Below are 18,133 nucleotides of genomic sequence, written 5' to 3' on the forward strand. Positions count from 1 at the left end.
TCTGATAACACCTTGATCCATAGGCTGTGTTACAAAGGTTGTATTTGGAAACAAAGGCACATGTGGGTGTGTCCATATGCCATGAACTTTCAATCTAACTGGTTGATCCAATCTAGGACAATGTCAGAGTCTATCCAACTTTTTGTTTGTGTAAGTTTTTTTACCTGCAGCACTCCCTGCACTTATTCCAGTGGGTCTGAGTTTGTTGTTCTTACCACCAGTGCATTTTTCACCTTTCAATTCAAGAGTTTTGTTTTGGTAGTGCTTGGAAGAAAAGACCAAAACTCTTCAGTGTTAAAGATACCTTGAAATTTTTACTTTGGTAGTATGGTTGGTGTAGGTGCGTTTTCTTCCAGTGTGCCATCATATCTGGTGTGTGTGATTTGCTTAACCTTACACCATCTTAAATATGACATTATTCCATGCCTTCCATCTGTCAATCCATCCATTCGATGCTTTAAAATCATCTATAGCAAGTGCCTTTGCTAAATCACTTGTTTCCTCATGAAAGACTATTATGTTATTCAATTTTGCTGACATAAACCACTTAAAAACAGCTTAGTTTAAGTCTTTATGTTCCCCTGCTTTGACATTCTTTCTTTTCCAGCTAATTGTTCCAGAGGAATATGTGGTCATTATATTGTCTTTATTTGCATGTAAAATCCATGTGGAAATAAGTGTTTCTTGGCACATTTTATTTTTAACTATGTCAAGTATTTAGGTCCTATACCTCTCAGAGCTTTAGATATTTACTATTACTCAAAACTACCCCTAAAAATCTCTATGAAATCCTTATGATAGGCAAAATATAATAACTTTCGTTAGGATTATCTTTAGGACTTGAAACTTACAAGACAACTTTATTTCGTTCAGGAGAATCTTTCTGAGAATTTTGGTGACATGATTAATCTGGATTTTTGGGCAATTTTTGGCCCTTATTTATTTGAACTATGTAAAAACCGGAAAAAATGTTAATTTTTATTTAGCTGTCAGAAACTTTAAACAGAATGTAAAAAAAATTTGCTCTAGAACCTTAAGTAGTTAAATTTTAAGCATATAGTGGTAACTTAGACCAATTTCAAGCCTTCAACAACAACACAGAAGAAGTGCTGGCATTCTGCTTTTTTATGTATATGTGTGTCAAGTTTGATTCAATTTGGACAAGCCTGTCAAAAGTTTTAGTCATTAAATGTTGGAAATATACCCTGGTCAAAATAGGGTTAAGCTACTAATAGTTTAGGTTTTCCACTTTCTATTTCTTGTTATGCCTTGAAAATATTTAAGGCGTAACAAGAAATAGATAGATCAATGGATTTTTTTTTTCTTTTGCGACGTGGACATCTTTCTTTCGTCATAAAATTGTATGCAAGCATTTAGTAAAACTTAAAACTTTTTAATGTTCAAAACGTTCGAATTTCGAATTTTATCTTTCACTGGGCTAAAGAGTTTCAGAAGCGTTAAACGTAGACAATACGTTTGAGAGGTCAACATGTATTATTCCTTATTTCAATGAAAATTGTCAATTCTGCTTGTGCAGGAATAGCGCCTTTGTGATGGGCTACCATGAGTATTGTGAGACATGGGCTCCTATTGTTGGAGACGTCTTACAATGCCAAATAGAGCCAGACAATGCTGTAATAAATATAAACTAGTTATCGCACCTGTTCTAAAAAATATTGTCATATTTTTTTTGTTTTTTAGTTCTTGTATATTTCACTCTAAAAAATATTTCCCATATTTTTCTCACCACTGCGATAACTACTACATATTTAAAAGAACAAAGAACTTGTTTTCTAATACATATATATTTTCCAGAATTCTCCATAAATAAGTTCAAAATATCGAGGGTATTCTTTCGAAGGGACCCTAAAAGGTTCGAAAAAATTGGGGAATACGAAAAGCTGGAGTTCGAAAAATCCGGGGTAAATTTTAAGGGAAAACCAAGGGACCAAGGAAATAATTCGAAAAATCAAGGAATTTGAATATTCCATTGTTCAAAAAATTGGGGTTGAACGATATAATGTAAATTAAATCATGAAAATCTTTACTTCAAAATAACTTCTGTTATTGTCAAAGTTTTTTTTTATCTTTTACTTATTTTATTTTTCCCCCAAAAGACAACCATACCAGGGCTAATATCGATAATTTCAAAATCCTTGTGATTATAACTTCCTTTGAAACGTAATGATGGCGCACCTTGTGAATAATCATTTTTGTTTCCTTGTGAAGAAATTAACCAACAAAGGCCTCTTTGAGGCCAACCTGTACATCTTAGCTAATCCCCCGACTCCTGACCTAGATAAAAATTTCGTAGACTAAGATATCGTCAACACTGTCTCTTCGTAGTTGGTAACCGCTGTTACCTGGCCATGCGATCCTTTTCTAGATGAAGAAAATGAATGTCAATGAGACATGAAACAAGTCTGCATAATTGCACGTACAAACAGAACAGGCAATATCTCGTTGGTGTTATTCCATTTAAGGTTATTTTTTTATTTTTGAACCCATATTAATATGTTCCGTGTTGATAAAAAACGAATCATTAAAAAAACAAGTTCAGAGTGCCAAGTTGAGAAATCAAAATTTTCAGCTAACAAAACTTTTTGTGGAACTTGGAAAGCAGTTATTGATAGGCCTGTAAACATCAACTGCTTTCGATAATTTTTACAACAATTAAAAAAGCAGAACTTTTTCTTATCGTTCCAGAACAAAATACGGTGATTTTTACTAAGCAACCTACTGGTCATTTTTTTTTTCATTCCAAACAAAACACAGATTTCTTACAATTTTACAATTTTATTTTACAATTATTTACGTGCTTTCTTTTGTTCATCCAAAGATGCTATAATAATTTATTATGGAGAACATTCCAGGAGAAGAACTCCAATATTTACTGAAGAAGAATGTCTCAGAAATGTTTTTTTTTTACTTTGGTAGTTAATGTTTCCTTAAAATTGCAAGTTTTTTATGTAAAAATTGCCTTTGTTTCATCTGTATCTGATTCTATTTTGTGTATTCTTTTCATAGAATAAATTTATAAACAATGCAAAGTTCATCTTCAAGAGTGCTCTTATTGCGTCGTACCTCTTGTCTATCCTTGACTTCATTGTCTGGTGCGCGGGGTAAAACCAGATGTGAGGGAAAACAAAGTCACTTATATCAAAGAGGTTTGTTTATAATTACCTTGTATTTTTGTAAATATATATATTGCCTGAGTTTTCTTTTTTTTGTTTTGATTATTTATTTTTTAGCTCAAAATAGAAAGTTCACTAGGTATGCATCAGTCAGGATCATTTTACCACACCGTTCCATAAGATGTATCCACAGTTCCAGCTATACTCTAGAGAAAAGTGGTAGTCTGCCTCCTTCAGATGGTAGTTCCAATGGCGATGGTGGAAAATCTAGTGGTGGTGGTGGAGGAGGAAAGGGAAATCAATTGTGTTGCCCTAAGTGTGGAGAGCCGTGCACTCATGTCGAAACATTTGTCTGTAAGTTGATATGTTTTTTGAAGTTATTATTATTTCATAGGGGTTATCTTGTATCCAGTCTTGATTTAAATAAAATAGTGTCTTCTAGATACTGAGAAGGTATCTTGCTTTCATGTTATTTGTAAAGCTACTTAATTTTGATGTTCTAAATGGGGCTATACTTAACCTTTGATAGGCCCGAAATGTAATCAACCTTGGCACCATTTCACTCTAAACTTATAGCTTTTTTATAAAAAAAAAAAATTCATTTCTCTCGGTTTTTATACATTATGAAAATAGAATCAGACAAAAGATAACTGAAATTTTTTTGAAAACCATTTAGACAAGATCGTGCAAAGTTAAAATATTGATACACTCACTTTGGAAACTATATATACTTGATTTGATGTAATATGAATATCTGCGAAAACATTTCTGTCTAGTTATGGAAAAATATCCTTGCGTTCCCCCAGTATGTTTTCAGTTTTTTTATGTGTGAAATGAGAATGCCGCATTTTAGAGTAGTAAAGTATAACTGTTTCAAATTAAGATTTTATTTTGTTTTTAGCTTCGACGAGATTTGTAAAGTGTGAAAAATGCCATCATTTTTTTGTGGTACTTTCAGAACTTGATTCTAAACGATCTATGTTCTCTGAAAAAGGACATCAAGATGCAGAATCAAGTAATCAATCAATATCTCCAAAAGCTCCTCCCCCTCCCAGAAAGGTACAAAATTGTATGCACAAACTTTTTTTAAATTAGAATCAAAATTATGGTACATTTAAGCATTGCAAGGTTGATTTGTAACATCCCTTTAAACTTCAAAAGTTAAAATAATTTAGGCTCTCGTAACTTATTTTCAGTTTGTAATATATACAGCATCCAATCAGTTCATGTTGGCAACTAATAATGGTTGTTAAAGTATTATGCTGTTTTGTTTCACAATAACCATTTTCATTATTTTTATATTTTATTATTTTATCTTGGTTGTAAAAAAAAACACACGATGACAGAATTATTGTTGTCAACATGTGTTTGCCATATAGGAGAAGAATTAAAACTACGCATATATATTTTTATATATATATATATAATAAAAACATTCTTACATATCACAAAAACATGGCATAAAAATTTTTAATTTTCATATTCTTTCATGTCTAAATTTGATCCCCAAAAGCAATAATTAAGTTAACGGTTGCCACCATTATCGAACAAAAGCTAATTTGGTTCGTAGATATTTTGATTTGTGACGTCACACGGAGTACAAAGCTCAACAAAATTTATAAGGCGATGGATTAACTTTCACTCACAAACTATATTTTTAACAGTGAAACTAACAACGAAATATTCTTGTTCCAAACATAAAATTTATCGCAGATAATTGCAGGGAGATATACTTTAGTTTGTTCGTTTAACATTCCCTCTCTTCTTTCATTCGGAATGCATTTGTTTACACCCCTGTAGGATAACGTCGCACCATTTAGTAATTTACTCAACAAAAAGTCCTTACTACAATGGCGGCAAGGCTCAGAAATATAAAAAATGTACACACTTCTTATTCACACTATAATATACAAGTTAAGCGCAATCTCTTATTAATCGTTAGATCTCCTTTAAATAAGAAAACATATTTATGGACAATTTGGTATTTTTCAAATCATGTCATGCGTACCTATTAGATTCTGAAAATGTTTAAACGATCTTTGTAACTTGTTTGATGATGTGTATCGCAATGTATAACCTTGCACTTATCCATTTAGATTTATGGATATTTATCGAAATACGTTGTCGGTCAGGAAGTTGCAAAAAAAGTTTTATCTGTTGCTGTATATAACCATTACAAACGCTTAAATGTTAACCTGCCACAAGATGAAGGAGCAGCTGTAGAAAAAGATGTTGTGCAACCACCAAGTGGCAATAACGTGAAAGTGAAATCAGCAAAGGGTAAATATTTTTGTCATTTTCCACAGGCGCTGTAAAAAAAAGGTTGTAACTGCTTCTCTGTTTCTCTTAGATTTTTTGCAGCTACACACCAGTATGCATCCGCTTGGCGCTGGTTCGGTAAATTCAAATGACAAGCAGAAGGAATCTAATGATGTTCCCCGTGGAAGCGAGTTTTTGGATTCGCCTTCTGAATCTATGAAAATTGACAAAAGCAACATTTTACTTCTTGGTCCCACAGGGTCTGGTAAAACATTATTGGCACAAACTATTGCAAGATGTCTTGATGTACCATTTGCAATATGCGATTGTACCTCACTTACCCAAGCTGGGTATGTTGGTGAAGATATCGAGTCTGTGATTACAAAATTATTGCAAGATGCGAATTACAATGTTGATAGAGCACAGCAAGGTACACTTTCTTTGTCAACTGTTTGTTCAGGGTGATTACAAGAAGAAGAAGTCATAGGATTTTGTTTGGTCTGAAAAAAAGGCAATGAAAACACCTTTTAACAAAAAAGCCATAGATTTTTTTTACATTGAGAATGTTTTACTACATTTTTCTTTTTAATAACTGCGTCTTCACAATGGCAGTTAGTTAGTTTATTGTTTATTTTTGTTCTGATTTTTTGTTATCTGTTTTCTTGACTTTCATTACCATTGCTATTATAAGAATTATTTATTTAGTTTTTAATTTTGAAAGATATTTTTACTGCTATTCAATGGTCATACAACTTCTCATTTAAAGCATATAAAATATCATTAAAATTACTTCACAATTTATATGGTATGTCATATGTACTAACATGATCTCATATTTCAAAGGACACTGCTTGAGTTAAATTTCATTTCATTTTTTTGTCACAGGTATTGTATTCTTGGATGAGGTTGATAAAATTAGTTGTGTCACCGGCTTCCATCAAGTGCGTGATGTAGGTGGCGAGGGTGTCCAACAGGTATACAAAAACTTCTTTTTTTTAATTTTTAGAAACGTATTAAATTTTGATGGTTTTTTTCCATACTTTTCAAGGCTTTTTAAGGGCTGTATATATATATATATTTTTCGATAAAATACGGTATTTTGATAAAACTTTATGTTTATTTTCATTTTTGTAGGGACTGTTGAAAATATTAGAAGGCACTGTTGTTAATGTTCCTGAGCGCACATCACGAAAAATGAGAGGTGAAAGTGTGCCAGTGGATACATCAAATATTCTTTTTGTTGCTTCCGGTGCATTTAATGGTTTGGACAACATTGTAAGGAAGAGACGACAGGACAAGGTAATTTTTAATTAGATCACCCGCATTTGAAAACAATATTTTCTTTCTTTTTCACTTAATGATTGTCGCTACTCATCCTAAAAATTGGGTTATCTTTTGAAATTATACAACTTTAACGTTATTGGCACTGAAAGAAAAGTAGGACGTGTTTAGGTCTCAAGGTTTTGGGTGTACAATATTTATTGTCTAGAGGCACAGTTAATATCAGGATTTATAAGGTACCTCATGTTGGAAACCACCGGTAAATTTTAATTATCAGATTTTGTAAATGAAAAAAATTTAAAGTCGTTCAATAGATTATTTTCATTTGCAAGTAGCAAGGAATCTCTAAAACACAGTGATAGATCTTATAATGGACTTGTATGTGCATGTGAAAAAAATGTTGTTATCAACAGTGTAACAATCTTTTTGGATGTGTACAGGTACTCGGATTTGGACCACCGAAGAGTAAGGAATTGCGTAATGTTCAATACGACTTGAAAGAAATGACTAAGGCAGAGTCCCACGACGATTTGCTTGAAAAAGACGAACTTTTGTCCAAGATTGAAGCACAAGATCTTATTGAATTTGGAATGATTCCTGAGTTTGTTGGACGTTTGCCTGTTTTAGTATCCATCAATTCTTTAAGTGAAGAGTCGCTGATTCGCATCTTAACAGAACCAAGAAATGCTCTTATACCACAATATCAACACTTATTCAAGATGGACAATGTACATGGTTTTGTATTTATACTTTACATCTCTTTTCATTTAAACTACGCGAAAAAAAAGATACATCGTCGTATGACATGTTTAGTACAGTACCAATACAGTGATTGTTTTGTGTGTTTTTCGAAGCCAGTTCACTGTTCTGCCTAAAATTTGCATGCTGCAACATTACATGTACTGCGTAAGAAGAACGCGAAACTTTGTTATGAGCATCTACTTTTGTGTTTTGGCACAGTATTTGGCTTTGGTTGGCATAGCACCATTGTATTTTTGTTTACTTTCTTGATCTTCAATCAACTATTTTTGAATTTCAGGTTGACTTGCAGTTTTCACAAGAAGCATTAAAAATGATAGCTAAAGTAGCAAAAGAACGTAGAACTGGAGCCCGTGGACTCAAAGCTATAATGGTGCGTGGTTAAAAGTTTTTTTTCTTACGCTCTACAACATCAGTTCAATGTAAATTTTCATTATGATTTTGCAAACTGGAAAAGTTTTGCAAATGAACTGTACCTTACCCAATTATTTTGTGTGTGAAAACATGCAAGAGTCAGCTAAATGTAGTCCCTTCACGCGGTGATCGCATTTGATAAATCGAGTTTAATTTTTGAATGTTGAAAAATCGTGTCTTTTCTTCATGCTTTATCTTGTAAATTTTGATTTTTGAAAAGTTAAACCAGTTAAACTTTCAATTAATTTTTCATTGAGATTTTAAACATCCAAGATGCTTATTTTTGTACATGGAATGTGCCTGCAGTAGAATCTTAGTTCTTAAGCAGAGAAAAACAAACCGTTGAATGTTTTGTCAAAAAATGAAAACGCAGAGGGAGAGCAATATTAAAATAGTTCCTACTCAAAGCGATTTTAATATAACAATATCACAGAGTACCCAGTATTTCTTTTTTGCAACTATTTTTGTTACCGTCCTAAATTTTATTTAAATTCCCAATATATCATTTAACAAATCAAATCAAATCAAATTGGATGAATTTCGGAAATATTTTAACAAAATCATGTTTATCACATTGCTAATAAATCCATATTACTATTATTGTGTGTAATAATAGTCAAATAAAATAGCCATGGGTAGAAATGGGTGGAATTCTAGATTTTTCCAAGGGCTACCGACTAGGTTTTATATTTCATAAACCCTTTCTGCATTGCATTCGTGCTTAATAAATAAAGTGATGATTATCTGTCAGCATATGTCACCAACTGTTTTCTCTATAAAGGGCAACCTGTATTATGCAGTGAATTCAAGATTCCATTTTATTAATAGAATACTTGACAGTCAGTGTTTATGCGATGTATATGTTTTAGGAAAAAATCTTACTTGAACCCATGTTTGATGTTCCTGGATCCGACGTAACGGCTGTTTACATCAGCGAAGATGTTGTGACTGGCAAAAAGAAAGCGGAATATGTGACTGGTCCGATCGAAACTACTGTTAGCCCTGCTGACGAAGAGGACAACAACAGTGAGGACGTCAATGTGACAAGTTCAAGCTACTGAACATTTTTGTTTAAATATACAATATACCTAAACTATAGTAGTAGAAATATTTATACCTCGGTTTTGTGTTCTATAATGTTTAGATTTTCATGCAAAGTGTAATACAAATGAGTTCATTGGAAGTGTGTTGCTGATAATACAAACGTTGACACTTCTGTGGAGTTTAAACAGACATTAAAATAGGCCAGGGAAAAAGCTGCATCTAGTTTGACACGAAAGCATTGCATGGGTAAAATAGCATGCTGTAAATTTAGATTTGTTGATACACTTGCAATCAATTTTCGCCGTTAACTAAGTCATGCTTAAAGAGTGAGTTTTGGTGATTTTCGATTGTTTTCTTTTTTTTAAAATAAATTCCAGGTGAAACAATAGAAATTTGAAAGTTAGACCTTCACTTTAAGTGAAACTTGTGATTCTGCCATTGTTTTTAGCTAGGCTGAAATAAAATTAGTTCAAAGGCTAGCCACGAATTTTCTTTTTAAACAACGACAGAAGGTGTTAGCTATGAAATACGTGAACAATTTTCTTTGGGTACAAAATAGATTGGTCAACTCGCCTGCTGGATTAGGTTCCAGTACCAAATCAAAGGGTGAAAATTTTCGTTGTAAATATTTTGTGGGAAACCCTTGTCAGGCCTCTAGCAAAATCCCCCAAATTGTATAAAATTAAAAATAGCACAACTTAACATAAATTCTGGGGAAAGTTTTTAGGAGAACTAATCAATTAAAAATTAGTGAAGACCTAGCGTAATTTTTTTAATACTTTTTTTCGATTGATAACAAGGAGAGAGATTCTATTAGGAGAGAGCATCTTATTATTTAGGCATTATTTTACCTCGAGAATTAAAAAATATATAATCTCTTTAATAATAGCCGCCAGTCTGTTTGTAAGCGAGAAAAAAGTCGTGTTATGGAAACCCGAAATGCTATATATAAAGGACGGACGAACCCGTGGATTTATCAACGGGTCCACCAACTAATAATGTTACAGTTTGTAAATTGTATTATTTTTATGATTATTTGTGTGTATTATTTGCATCTGTGAGCCTCAATAATATTGAGTATGTGTTTCATTATATAGTTTACATTCATAAGTAGTTGGTGTTGTTGCGATATTGCTTTTGCAGTATTAAAATTCGTCCTTTTGTAAAAATATTTTCTTTTTCAAATGTTCCGACGGTATTATAAAATAACGAAAGATTGTGTTTAGTTTTCGATTCTTTGTATTTTATTAAAGCATGTATTTTACAGCTTTGCTGATGTGAATAATTTTTCATTATTTCATATTGTATGTGCATTAATATCTTCTTGTTTCATGTTATGTAAAATGCAGTCTGCATTTGTAAAGAATAAGGTTAATGGAAAATATAGTATTTTATATACTGGTAGAGTATGGATAAAACCAAGTGTTTTGTTTGAACATTTTTCTCTCTTTTTTTGACTTATTTGGTAACGTTATTGAAGAAATAACTGTAAGCGTACCATGTTGGATAGCAATCTATAAAAACTATTAAACTAGTAGCTATGTTTTTTAACTTTATTAGCAACTAGTCGATAAGGTCCGTGAAAAAAACCACCTAGGCAGGAGAACAATGGAAAGGAGAACAGTCACCGACTCCAGATTTCGCCATTCAGATTTTGCCACCGGATTTAGCTATTCGGATTTCGCCACGAATTTCGATGACGTCAGCAAGTCTTATAAATGTACAAAAAAATATATTTTTTTAGAAATTTATTTAACCGTTCCTCTATCGTGTACAGCTTGAAACGCTAATGAAGTAAATATATACGATCATGTACTTTTGACGAACGGTTGATTCGGGCACCCAGGCTTGGGTGCCTAAACTAACCCAATTTGGTCCCAACAACTAACCCAATTTGGTCCAAGGCTGTTCCTAGTTACCCACGCGGTGCAAAATACGTCACCTCTACGTTTCCAAGTTATTTGGCCTTAAAGTCATAACTGCAATGCAATGGCTTCACCAATCTTTTAAACGTTGACGTCATTCTAAATGCATTAAAGTCGTGTAAGTCAGAAAAACATAACATTTTCGGTGACATCGAAGGAAAATTAAGATATCCAGCTAGTGATTACAGCTATGTTCTCACAAATTTTACAGGCAAATGATGTTTGACTAGAATACTTGCACTGTTTATGCTTAAGAAAAATCATACAATTGTCTGAACGTCAGTTCTCTTTCAAAGTAATTAGGAAATGTTTGACATTCTTGGGTGAAGTCCAATGTAGGTAACGCCTTTGCATGTATTTCCTTTCCCCATCGACCTTCCCGATGTAAATATGATCTTTGCGCCCCGGTGTTTGACGTGAAATATCAGGGCGATCCAGAAATGTAAAAATCCATTCTTCTTCCGTGTTTGAAAGTGTTTGCTTAGTACTTCCACCTTTACTTTTAAATTGAATTTTGAAGTGCTTGGAAGCAATTAGCTTAACAATCTCGCTCCTTTTACGCGGACTTTGGGAAAGACTTTTCCCGGCTTGTGCCAAAGATCTATACTTGGTGCTGAGGAAGAACTAAAAGAAGAAGGCGAGCTGGATGAAGGCGATTCAGATGCTGTTGGCTGCTGCGCTTCTTGAGTAACATCCTCCATAGCTCGTAGATCTAAAGGATAATGAATAATTTTGGTTTCATGAATTTTTTAGAATACCCAAATCACACTCTGAATACACTAACCCGACATCTCCCGGGACCGTGCGGGAAAAAGGGTCTGGGGGAAAGTTAGTGTACACAAATTTCTAGCGCCTTCAGTAGTTTTGAAGCTCAAGCTGGGAAGAGTGGTTGTTATTTTTAGTTGCAGCTTTTATTTTAAGGTATAATTTGCCATAGATTACAAAATGGTCAATAAAATGGATGCGGATGAGTTAAAGATGTTCCTCAGGCTTCGTGGTTTAAAGGTTTCAGGTAGAGAGGCTGAATTGGTAGCTAGAGTGTTTGTTGCTGCTGAGACCAATGTTCCACTTATTAAAACAGCACAGGAGGTAGGTCAACTGATGCAAGAATATCAAGCCAAACTCCTACATGGTGAGGTACTACTGCCCGATCCCAATTATTTAACGTCTGGTTGGATTTGTGAAACTGATGGTATTACTCAGTGGCCTTGCATAACATACCCTGATATTTTCAATTACTTAGCTTTCAATCCCAACTAGCTTGGCAGTGCGGATGTGAACGACTACAAGAACTCAAAAGCTTACAGTTATTTTAACAGGGGGTGGCTTGCAGATGTTAGTTACCACAGCATTGATTCATCATCAGCATATTGTTTTTCAAAAGCTGATTGTAAACAGTCTAAAAGGATAAATAATGCACCACATAAACTTTGGATATGTGTCAGGAAGAACAAAACAAACATTGTTTCAGCCCATTGTTCCTGTATGGCGGGTATGTCAGGCACGTGTAATCACGTCACAGCCATGTTATTCCGTATTGAGGCAGCTGTCAGGTTGGGGCTTACAAATCCTTCATGTACAGCTAAAAGTTGTGAATGGCTTCCAAACCGAAAGGAAGTAAAACCAGATAAAGTAAAAATTTATCTTTTAGTCGTGATGATTTTGGTAAACGTGGAAAACAGACTAGGACGCTAGTTTCAACGCCTAAAAAGCAGTACAACCCATTTAGAGTCAAAGTAAAGCCGCTTTGTGTACAAGATATTGCGAACAGTCTTAAGGAGTCCTTACCTGATAGCATTGTACATGCCGCAGTGCCTAAACCAAAAATTGACTTTCTTAGAGAAATTGTTGAAGCTCGTGAGAAGCCTGTAGAACTTGTTACTGTTGATGATGTGTTATTGATGTCCAATTCAAAGGAGTCTTTTTATTTAAATTTGAAGCAAAACTTAACACACAAGGTCATTCAAAAAATAGAGTCAGCAACAATAAGTCAGAGCGACAACAGCTTGTGGTTTGCATGACGAAAAGGTGTTATAACTGGTTCAAAAGGACACGAGGTTAAAACAAAAATGAAAAGCAGCTCAAGAAATCGTTCAACTGATAATCTGTGGTAGTTGTTAAAAAAAGGTTTAATATTTGTCAGCCCTAACATTCCCGCTTTAAAATATGGTCGCACAATGGAAATTAATGCAGTCAATAATTTGTTGCTATCCAAGGTGAACATCACAAGGATCTTCAAGTTGTAGAATGTGGGTTGTATTTAGAAACAGATCTACCGTTTATCGGTGCTAGCCCTGGTCGAATAGTCACCTTCTCCTGTTGTCCAAAAGCTTGTTTGGAAATGAAATGTCCTTATTCGGTTAATTTTTTTCACCTGAAGATCCAAGATTCTCCTTGTCTTACTTAACCAAAGTTGATGGGAAATTTAAGCTTAAAGAATCACATGTACGTTTTGATTCTGTTGATGGCACGTTCAACATGGATACGAAGGTTGGCACGTTCAACATGGATACGAAGGTTGTACTTTTACATTCACTTGCTGTCATCTGAGCTTTAACTCTTGCACCTGGTGGAACACTGAGTGTACAATACCTTAAAATAAGTTCTTCTCTCTAATCTGAAAACCCCTATCAGCCAGCTACCAGGTTCATCAAAGAAAGAATTGGCATCATCAGTTGATGACGATCTTTTCCTTTTTGGACAAGAGTGACGGAATAGTGTTCGTCTCAGATTCACTGGAGCTGTGTCATAGCCAAGATGCAAAGAAGGATCAGGGTGCTGAGGTGTTGGTTCACCATTAACAAAATGAAGTGAACAGACTCTATCACTTGGGTTTGGTAACCAGGGAGTATTTTTGGCAGTCGTTCTCCTCATTAATTTAACCCATCTCTGTCTTCGATCTTGGTACAATTTAGGCCCAGAAAAACAATACAATCAAACTGTAACTTGAGCCGCACTGGTGTATGCTCACCGGCAGGATTGAAAAAATTGTATTTCCAATCGTACATACAATATAGCTACAATCGTCCACAAAAATATGGCTCTCTATTCCCTCTCATGTTAAAAACTGTCCCTTAATGCTCAGCAAAGTAAAAGATTACACGTGACATACGTTTATATAAACATTGATCATGAGAGAGGACAGAACGTAATCTGCAAAATATATACTTATACTTACCAAATTCAACTTATTGACGTTGTGCCGTAACGTCAGAAAATTAGCCTTTCGGCGACATCAGAGGACAATGAATACGTCGAAATTGTCCCTCACAAAAACACTGACACACCGTTTTAAATATATGGATGCCGCCGTCCCACTGTGTAATATGAAATGCGATGATTTGGTGTCTATTTTGGAGTTAGACTTCACTTTAAAACGGTTGGCCACATTGGTGGTGATATCTCAAGGTAGAGAAAGTACAAAGAAACAATTTTATGCCGTTCAGAAACATCTTTCCTCTCAGGCCTATGTCACTCGACCGACAACAGAGTTTTTTGTTATCTGAATCCTTGATATGTTCTGTGTTGTTGTCAATACTATAGACAGTAGGCTCTATATAATTTAAATTAACGTAGATGGTTTGGTTGGTATCATAATTTTGTACTAAGGCTACCTCTCCAAAAATGCTCGAAAAAAACATTTAGTATATGGATAGTATTACCTGGGTTTACTTTAAAAAGAAAACTTACGTTGAATCGAGTTCTATTCCATCCAATGACGGGTTTTTTTGCCCACATGAGAAATAGCATACTCGAATATTAGAAAAATGACCTTTTGTGTTCAAGTGGTCTTTCGCCATTTCGTGTTTCTGTACTTCTTTTTGTAAGCCAAACTAGATATTCCTTTTCCGACTGAAATCCTTTCTTTATTTTTATCTCCAAACTTCAGTTGTCTTCCTTTGTCTCTTGCGCGATGGCAGCATCGTTGCATTATGCATCACGATAGTCATAAGAAAGAAAGGTTGTTTCCGCAAGCCATCCTAAATCTATGCTGAAACCTGCACAGAATTTAAAAAAATATTGTTGAAGTGCAGAAAAATTACCTTGATGGTGGTTTTCTTGACGATGATAGAGGTATTAATAAAGATCCTGTAACGAAGGTGGAAGATCATCAAAATAATAGAACTGTTGATCGCTATAAACATTGTGAAATAATTTGCAAATTACAACGTGGTCTCACAAGGCACTGCAATATCAAACATGGATTACCTTCACCAACAAATTCGACAAGTCGCACATTTTTTATCGCACTTTTACAAGCATGCAAAGTTGATAACGGTTATTCCCAGAGATTTTCAATATTCATGATCGTGGGTTGTGGAGAGCGAACAAAAAAAATTTCAAGCGGTTATGTCAAATGTAAACAAATCAATTCATCATCAATCTACCATTTATTCTCGAATAAAATTGATATGTAATGACATGGTCCATAGGATGTGAATCCTTCAGTGTTGTCAAAATTAAGAGTGTCTGGTATGCCGTAGAGCCAAAGTTTAAGCTTGTGGAAGCATATGGTAATTCTTTCTACTAAAGTCCGAACTTTTTTATATGTCAAAGATATACGTGAAAAACACAAGGTGCAAAGCAGAATTTAAGAAATCGTGCTTTAAGCACTGAACAGAAAAAAATTAATAACACCAAAGACCCGGACGTAGACTATAAAACTGTCAAAAAGGCTATTTTTATAGCCACAAATTTTTAAAAACCATATTCGGTTGGTATATTTTTTATCGATTTTCTATCATGATTTTTTTTCACCTACACACACACACACTCAGAAAAAAAAATCATGTTGAATTTAAGGCGTGCTATTCACTGCATACCCACCAAAATCTCTTGACTATGCCTGATATGTTGTGCAAACTTGCGCAACACTTTTCAACAGATATTAACTGATAAACGTTCTTTCTGCTTTTATATTCTATATGGCTAAAAATACCGAATAACATGAAAACGAGATTAGTTATGAGCAAATTTTTAGTTTGCAGTGCAATAGTGCAGATATGGTTTGTTTACTTGCAATATTTGCAAGTTTAATTTGTCATACAAATTGTTATTAAAATTTGGCGATAATGTGGGATAATAGCATGTATCTGCCGTTCTAATGGTTTTGTTTGTTATCTTTGGTGTTAAGTGAACCAGATTGATATTAGCTTTGCAAACAAACGTAAATTTCAAGCAGGTAACCAAAATTGGTGATGTTGCTAGTATAAATCCTGTGTTTCCTGTGATTGAGTGTACCTTATTTTTTAATCAACATCTGTAGAAATAAAATTAGCCAGGCTTACTGATAGTGCTTTTAAAATAATAGTTGAACTCTTGGGTGCCTTACCCTGTTTATTTTTTCCAAAGTGAAGGTACTTTTGGAAGTATTTAAAGCCTACATTTTACACATTTATGATTTCAGAATTAGGAATTTTATTTGACTTGGTTGGGCAAGCTGGACGTTAAACTTTCCTTGCAATGTTTTTGTTTTTTTTGTCAAATTTTTAGCCTCTGTCATAAATTGTATTTGGTATTCTTAAATTCTGTATTCAGAGAGTTAGCATCTTGGTATTTTTTTAGGCAAGTGAAATTTATTTTGCCGAGTTAAAACCAAAAAAACAGGCAAAAAATCACCACAGTCAGTACAAGCAAATAACAGTACCATAAGATCGGTAAGATTTTGAAATTCTCCTTCTATATTGATCTCTCGACAACAACTCAAGTTACAACAAACTAGCGACTACGAAAATCGCTAGTTTCGTCTCGCTCAACCAGATCCCCGATACGTGGTCACGTAGCGGACCTGGGTGAGCGATCAAACCGCATTAAACTGCTAGGCACCCACGTATCGGCCACAAACGACTTAAATACCGCCGTAGCGAACTCTCTCGCAAATTAAATTTTTAAAAGCATGCGTTCCCGTATTCGATCCCGAAGCTCTTCTTGACGAAGGCATAAATACCGAACGAAGATGGAAACAATGGTTAGAAAACTCCAAATGTTGCCAGAAAACAGGTCAAATAATCGCACGACCACTGGATTACAAGACTAAGGACAAAAGTTAATGATCGCGAGTTCGCTGAAATGGATGACGAAAAGGCTATAAAACTCGTCCTCAATCTACACACACACTCCGAAAAACTGCAGACATTGACCTGGCAAGGTCGTGCCAACAGCGAGACCCTTGGAGCTAAAAAAAGAGCTGCATTTCAGGAAGACCAACAAGTTCGATGCACCACCCGCCAAATATGCGAATATACATCTTCAGAACTGGAATCACTGCAAAAGTAGGACCATCGAGATATGCAGGTATTGCAGTGAAAAGAACGCGCCACCAGATGCAAAGCAAAAGGTGCAACATGCAATCACGGCGGAAAGAAGGGATATTTAGAAAAAGTGTGCGTAGCAAAGGTGCGCAACACAACGAAGCCCATCAACACTGTTCAAGACGACATCCAACACGTAGACAACGTTCATTGACAGAGAAATCAAAATTGTCAGTATCCCAGCACCAACGTTACCATGCACCTGAACGAACAATCGGTAACCATGAAAGTCGACTCGTGCGCTAAAGCAAGCATCATATTAGCGGCAACGTACAAGATGCTAGTACAATACGATTATGTACTACCACTTTAAAACCTTATGGCTTACCACCACTTAAACTACTCGGCCAGTTCAAGTCAAAAATCAGAGCTAATCAGAAAGCCACCAAACCACCATTTACGTCACGAAAAACGACACGACACACTCGCTAATGAACAGATACGCCGCATTTGACTTAGAGATTCTCCTGATTACCATAGACGATAATTCCGCAACACCAATCAAGATAAAAATCAGGACTCCATAAACGATGTCGAGCACTTATATTACAAAGACATGGTCACACTGACGCCATAGAAAACAAGCGGACGCCATTGAAAACAAGCTGACGCCATAGAAAACAAGCTATGTGTACCTTAAACAAATATCTAACCTGCCACAAGCAACCAAGATAAAAAAAATAACGTAGAAACATGAACAGTATTCAAAAAGCTTAGCAAACAGAAATACCGACAATTGCACCTTCTAATAGACCGAGACATCAAAGCCATAATTGAACTACAGCGGAAAATACCGTTCGCCAAACGAGAAAAACTGGATACCATCCTAGACGAACTCAAGGAGTCAAGAGTCATTGAACTGGTCGACGGACCCACCGATTGCATATCCAAATTAGTGTTGACACCTAAAGTTTACCCTAACCAGCTAAAGATGAATGTAGACATGACCACTGCAAATACAGTCATCAGATGTATACGACAAGTCATCCCAATGGCAGAGGAGTTA

General features: G+C 34.8%; 1 protein-coding gene across 1 annotated transcript; it reads left to right on the plus strand.

The window, feature by feature from the left end:
• Positions 1 to 3,005: 3,005 nt before the first annotated feature.
• LOC130645253 (ATP-dependent Clp protease ATP-binding subunit clpX-like, mitochondrial) lies at positions 3,006 to 10,208 on the plus strand. Its single transcript, XM_057451182.1, has 10 exons — positions 3,006 to 3,167; positions 3,252 to 3,488; positions 4,036 to 4,193; positions 5,231 to 5,414; positions 5,485 to 5,823; positions 6,279 to 6,367; positions 6,528 to 6,692; positions 7,115 to 7,402; positions 7,714 to 7,806; positions 8,717 to 10,208. Exons 1-10 carry the CDS (start codon positions 3,044 to 3,046, stop codon positions 8,906 to 8,908), a joined length of 1,869 nt encoding a protein of 622 aa, XP_057307165.1. The 5' UTR covers positions 3,006 to 3,043; the 3' UTR covers positions 8,909 to 10,208.
• Positions 10,209 to 18,133: the final 7,925 nt, after the last annotated feature.

The sequence above is a fragment of the Hydractinia symbiolongicarpus genome, chromosome 1 (genome assembly GCF_029227915.1).
Source record: "Hydractinia symbiolongicarpus strain clone_291-10 chromosome 1, HSymV2.1, whole genome shotgun sequence".
NCBI lineage: Eukaryota > Metazoa > Cnidaria > Hydrozoa > Anthoathecata > Hydractiniidae > Hydractinia > Hydractinia symbiolongicarpus.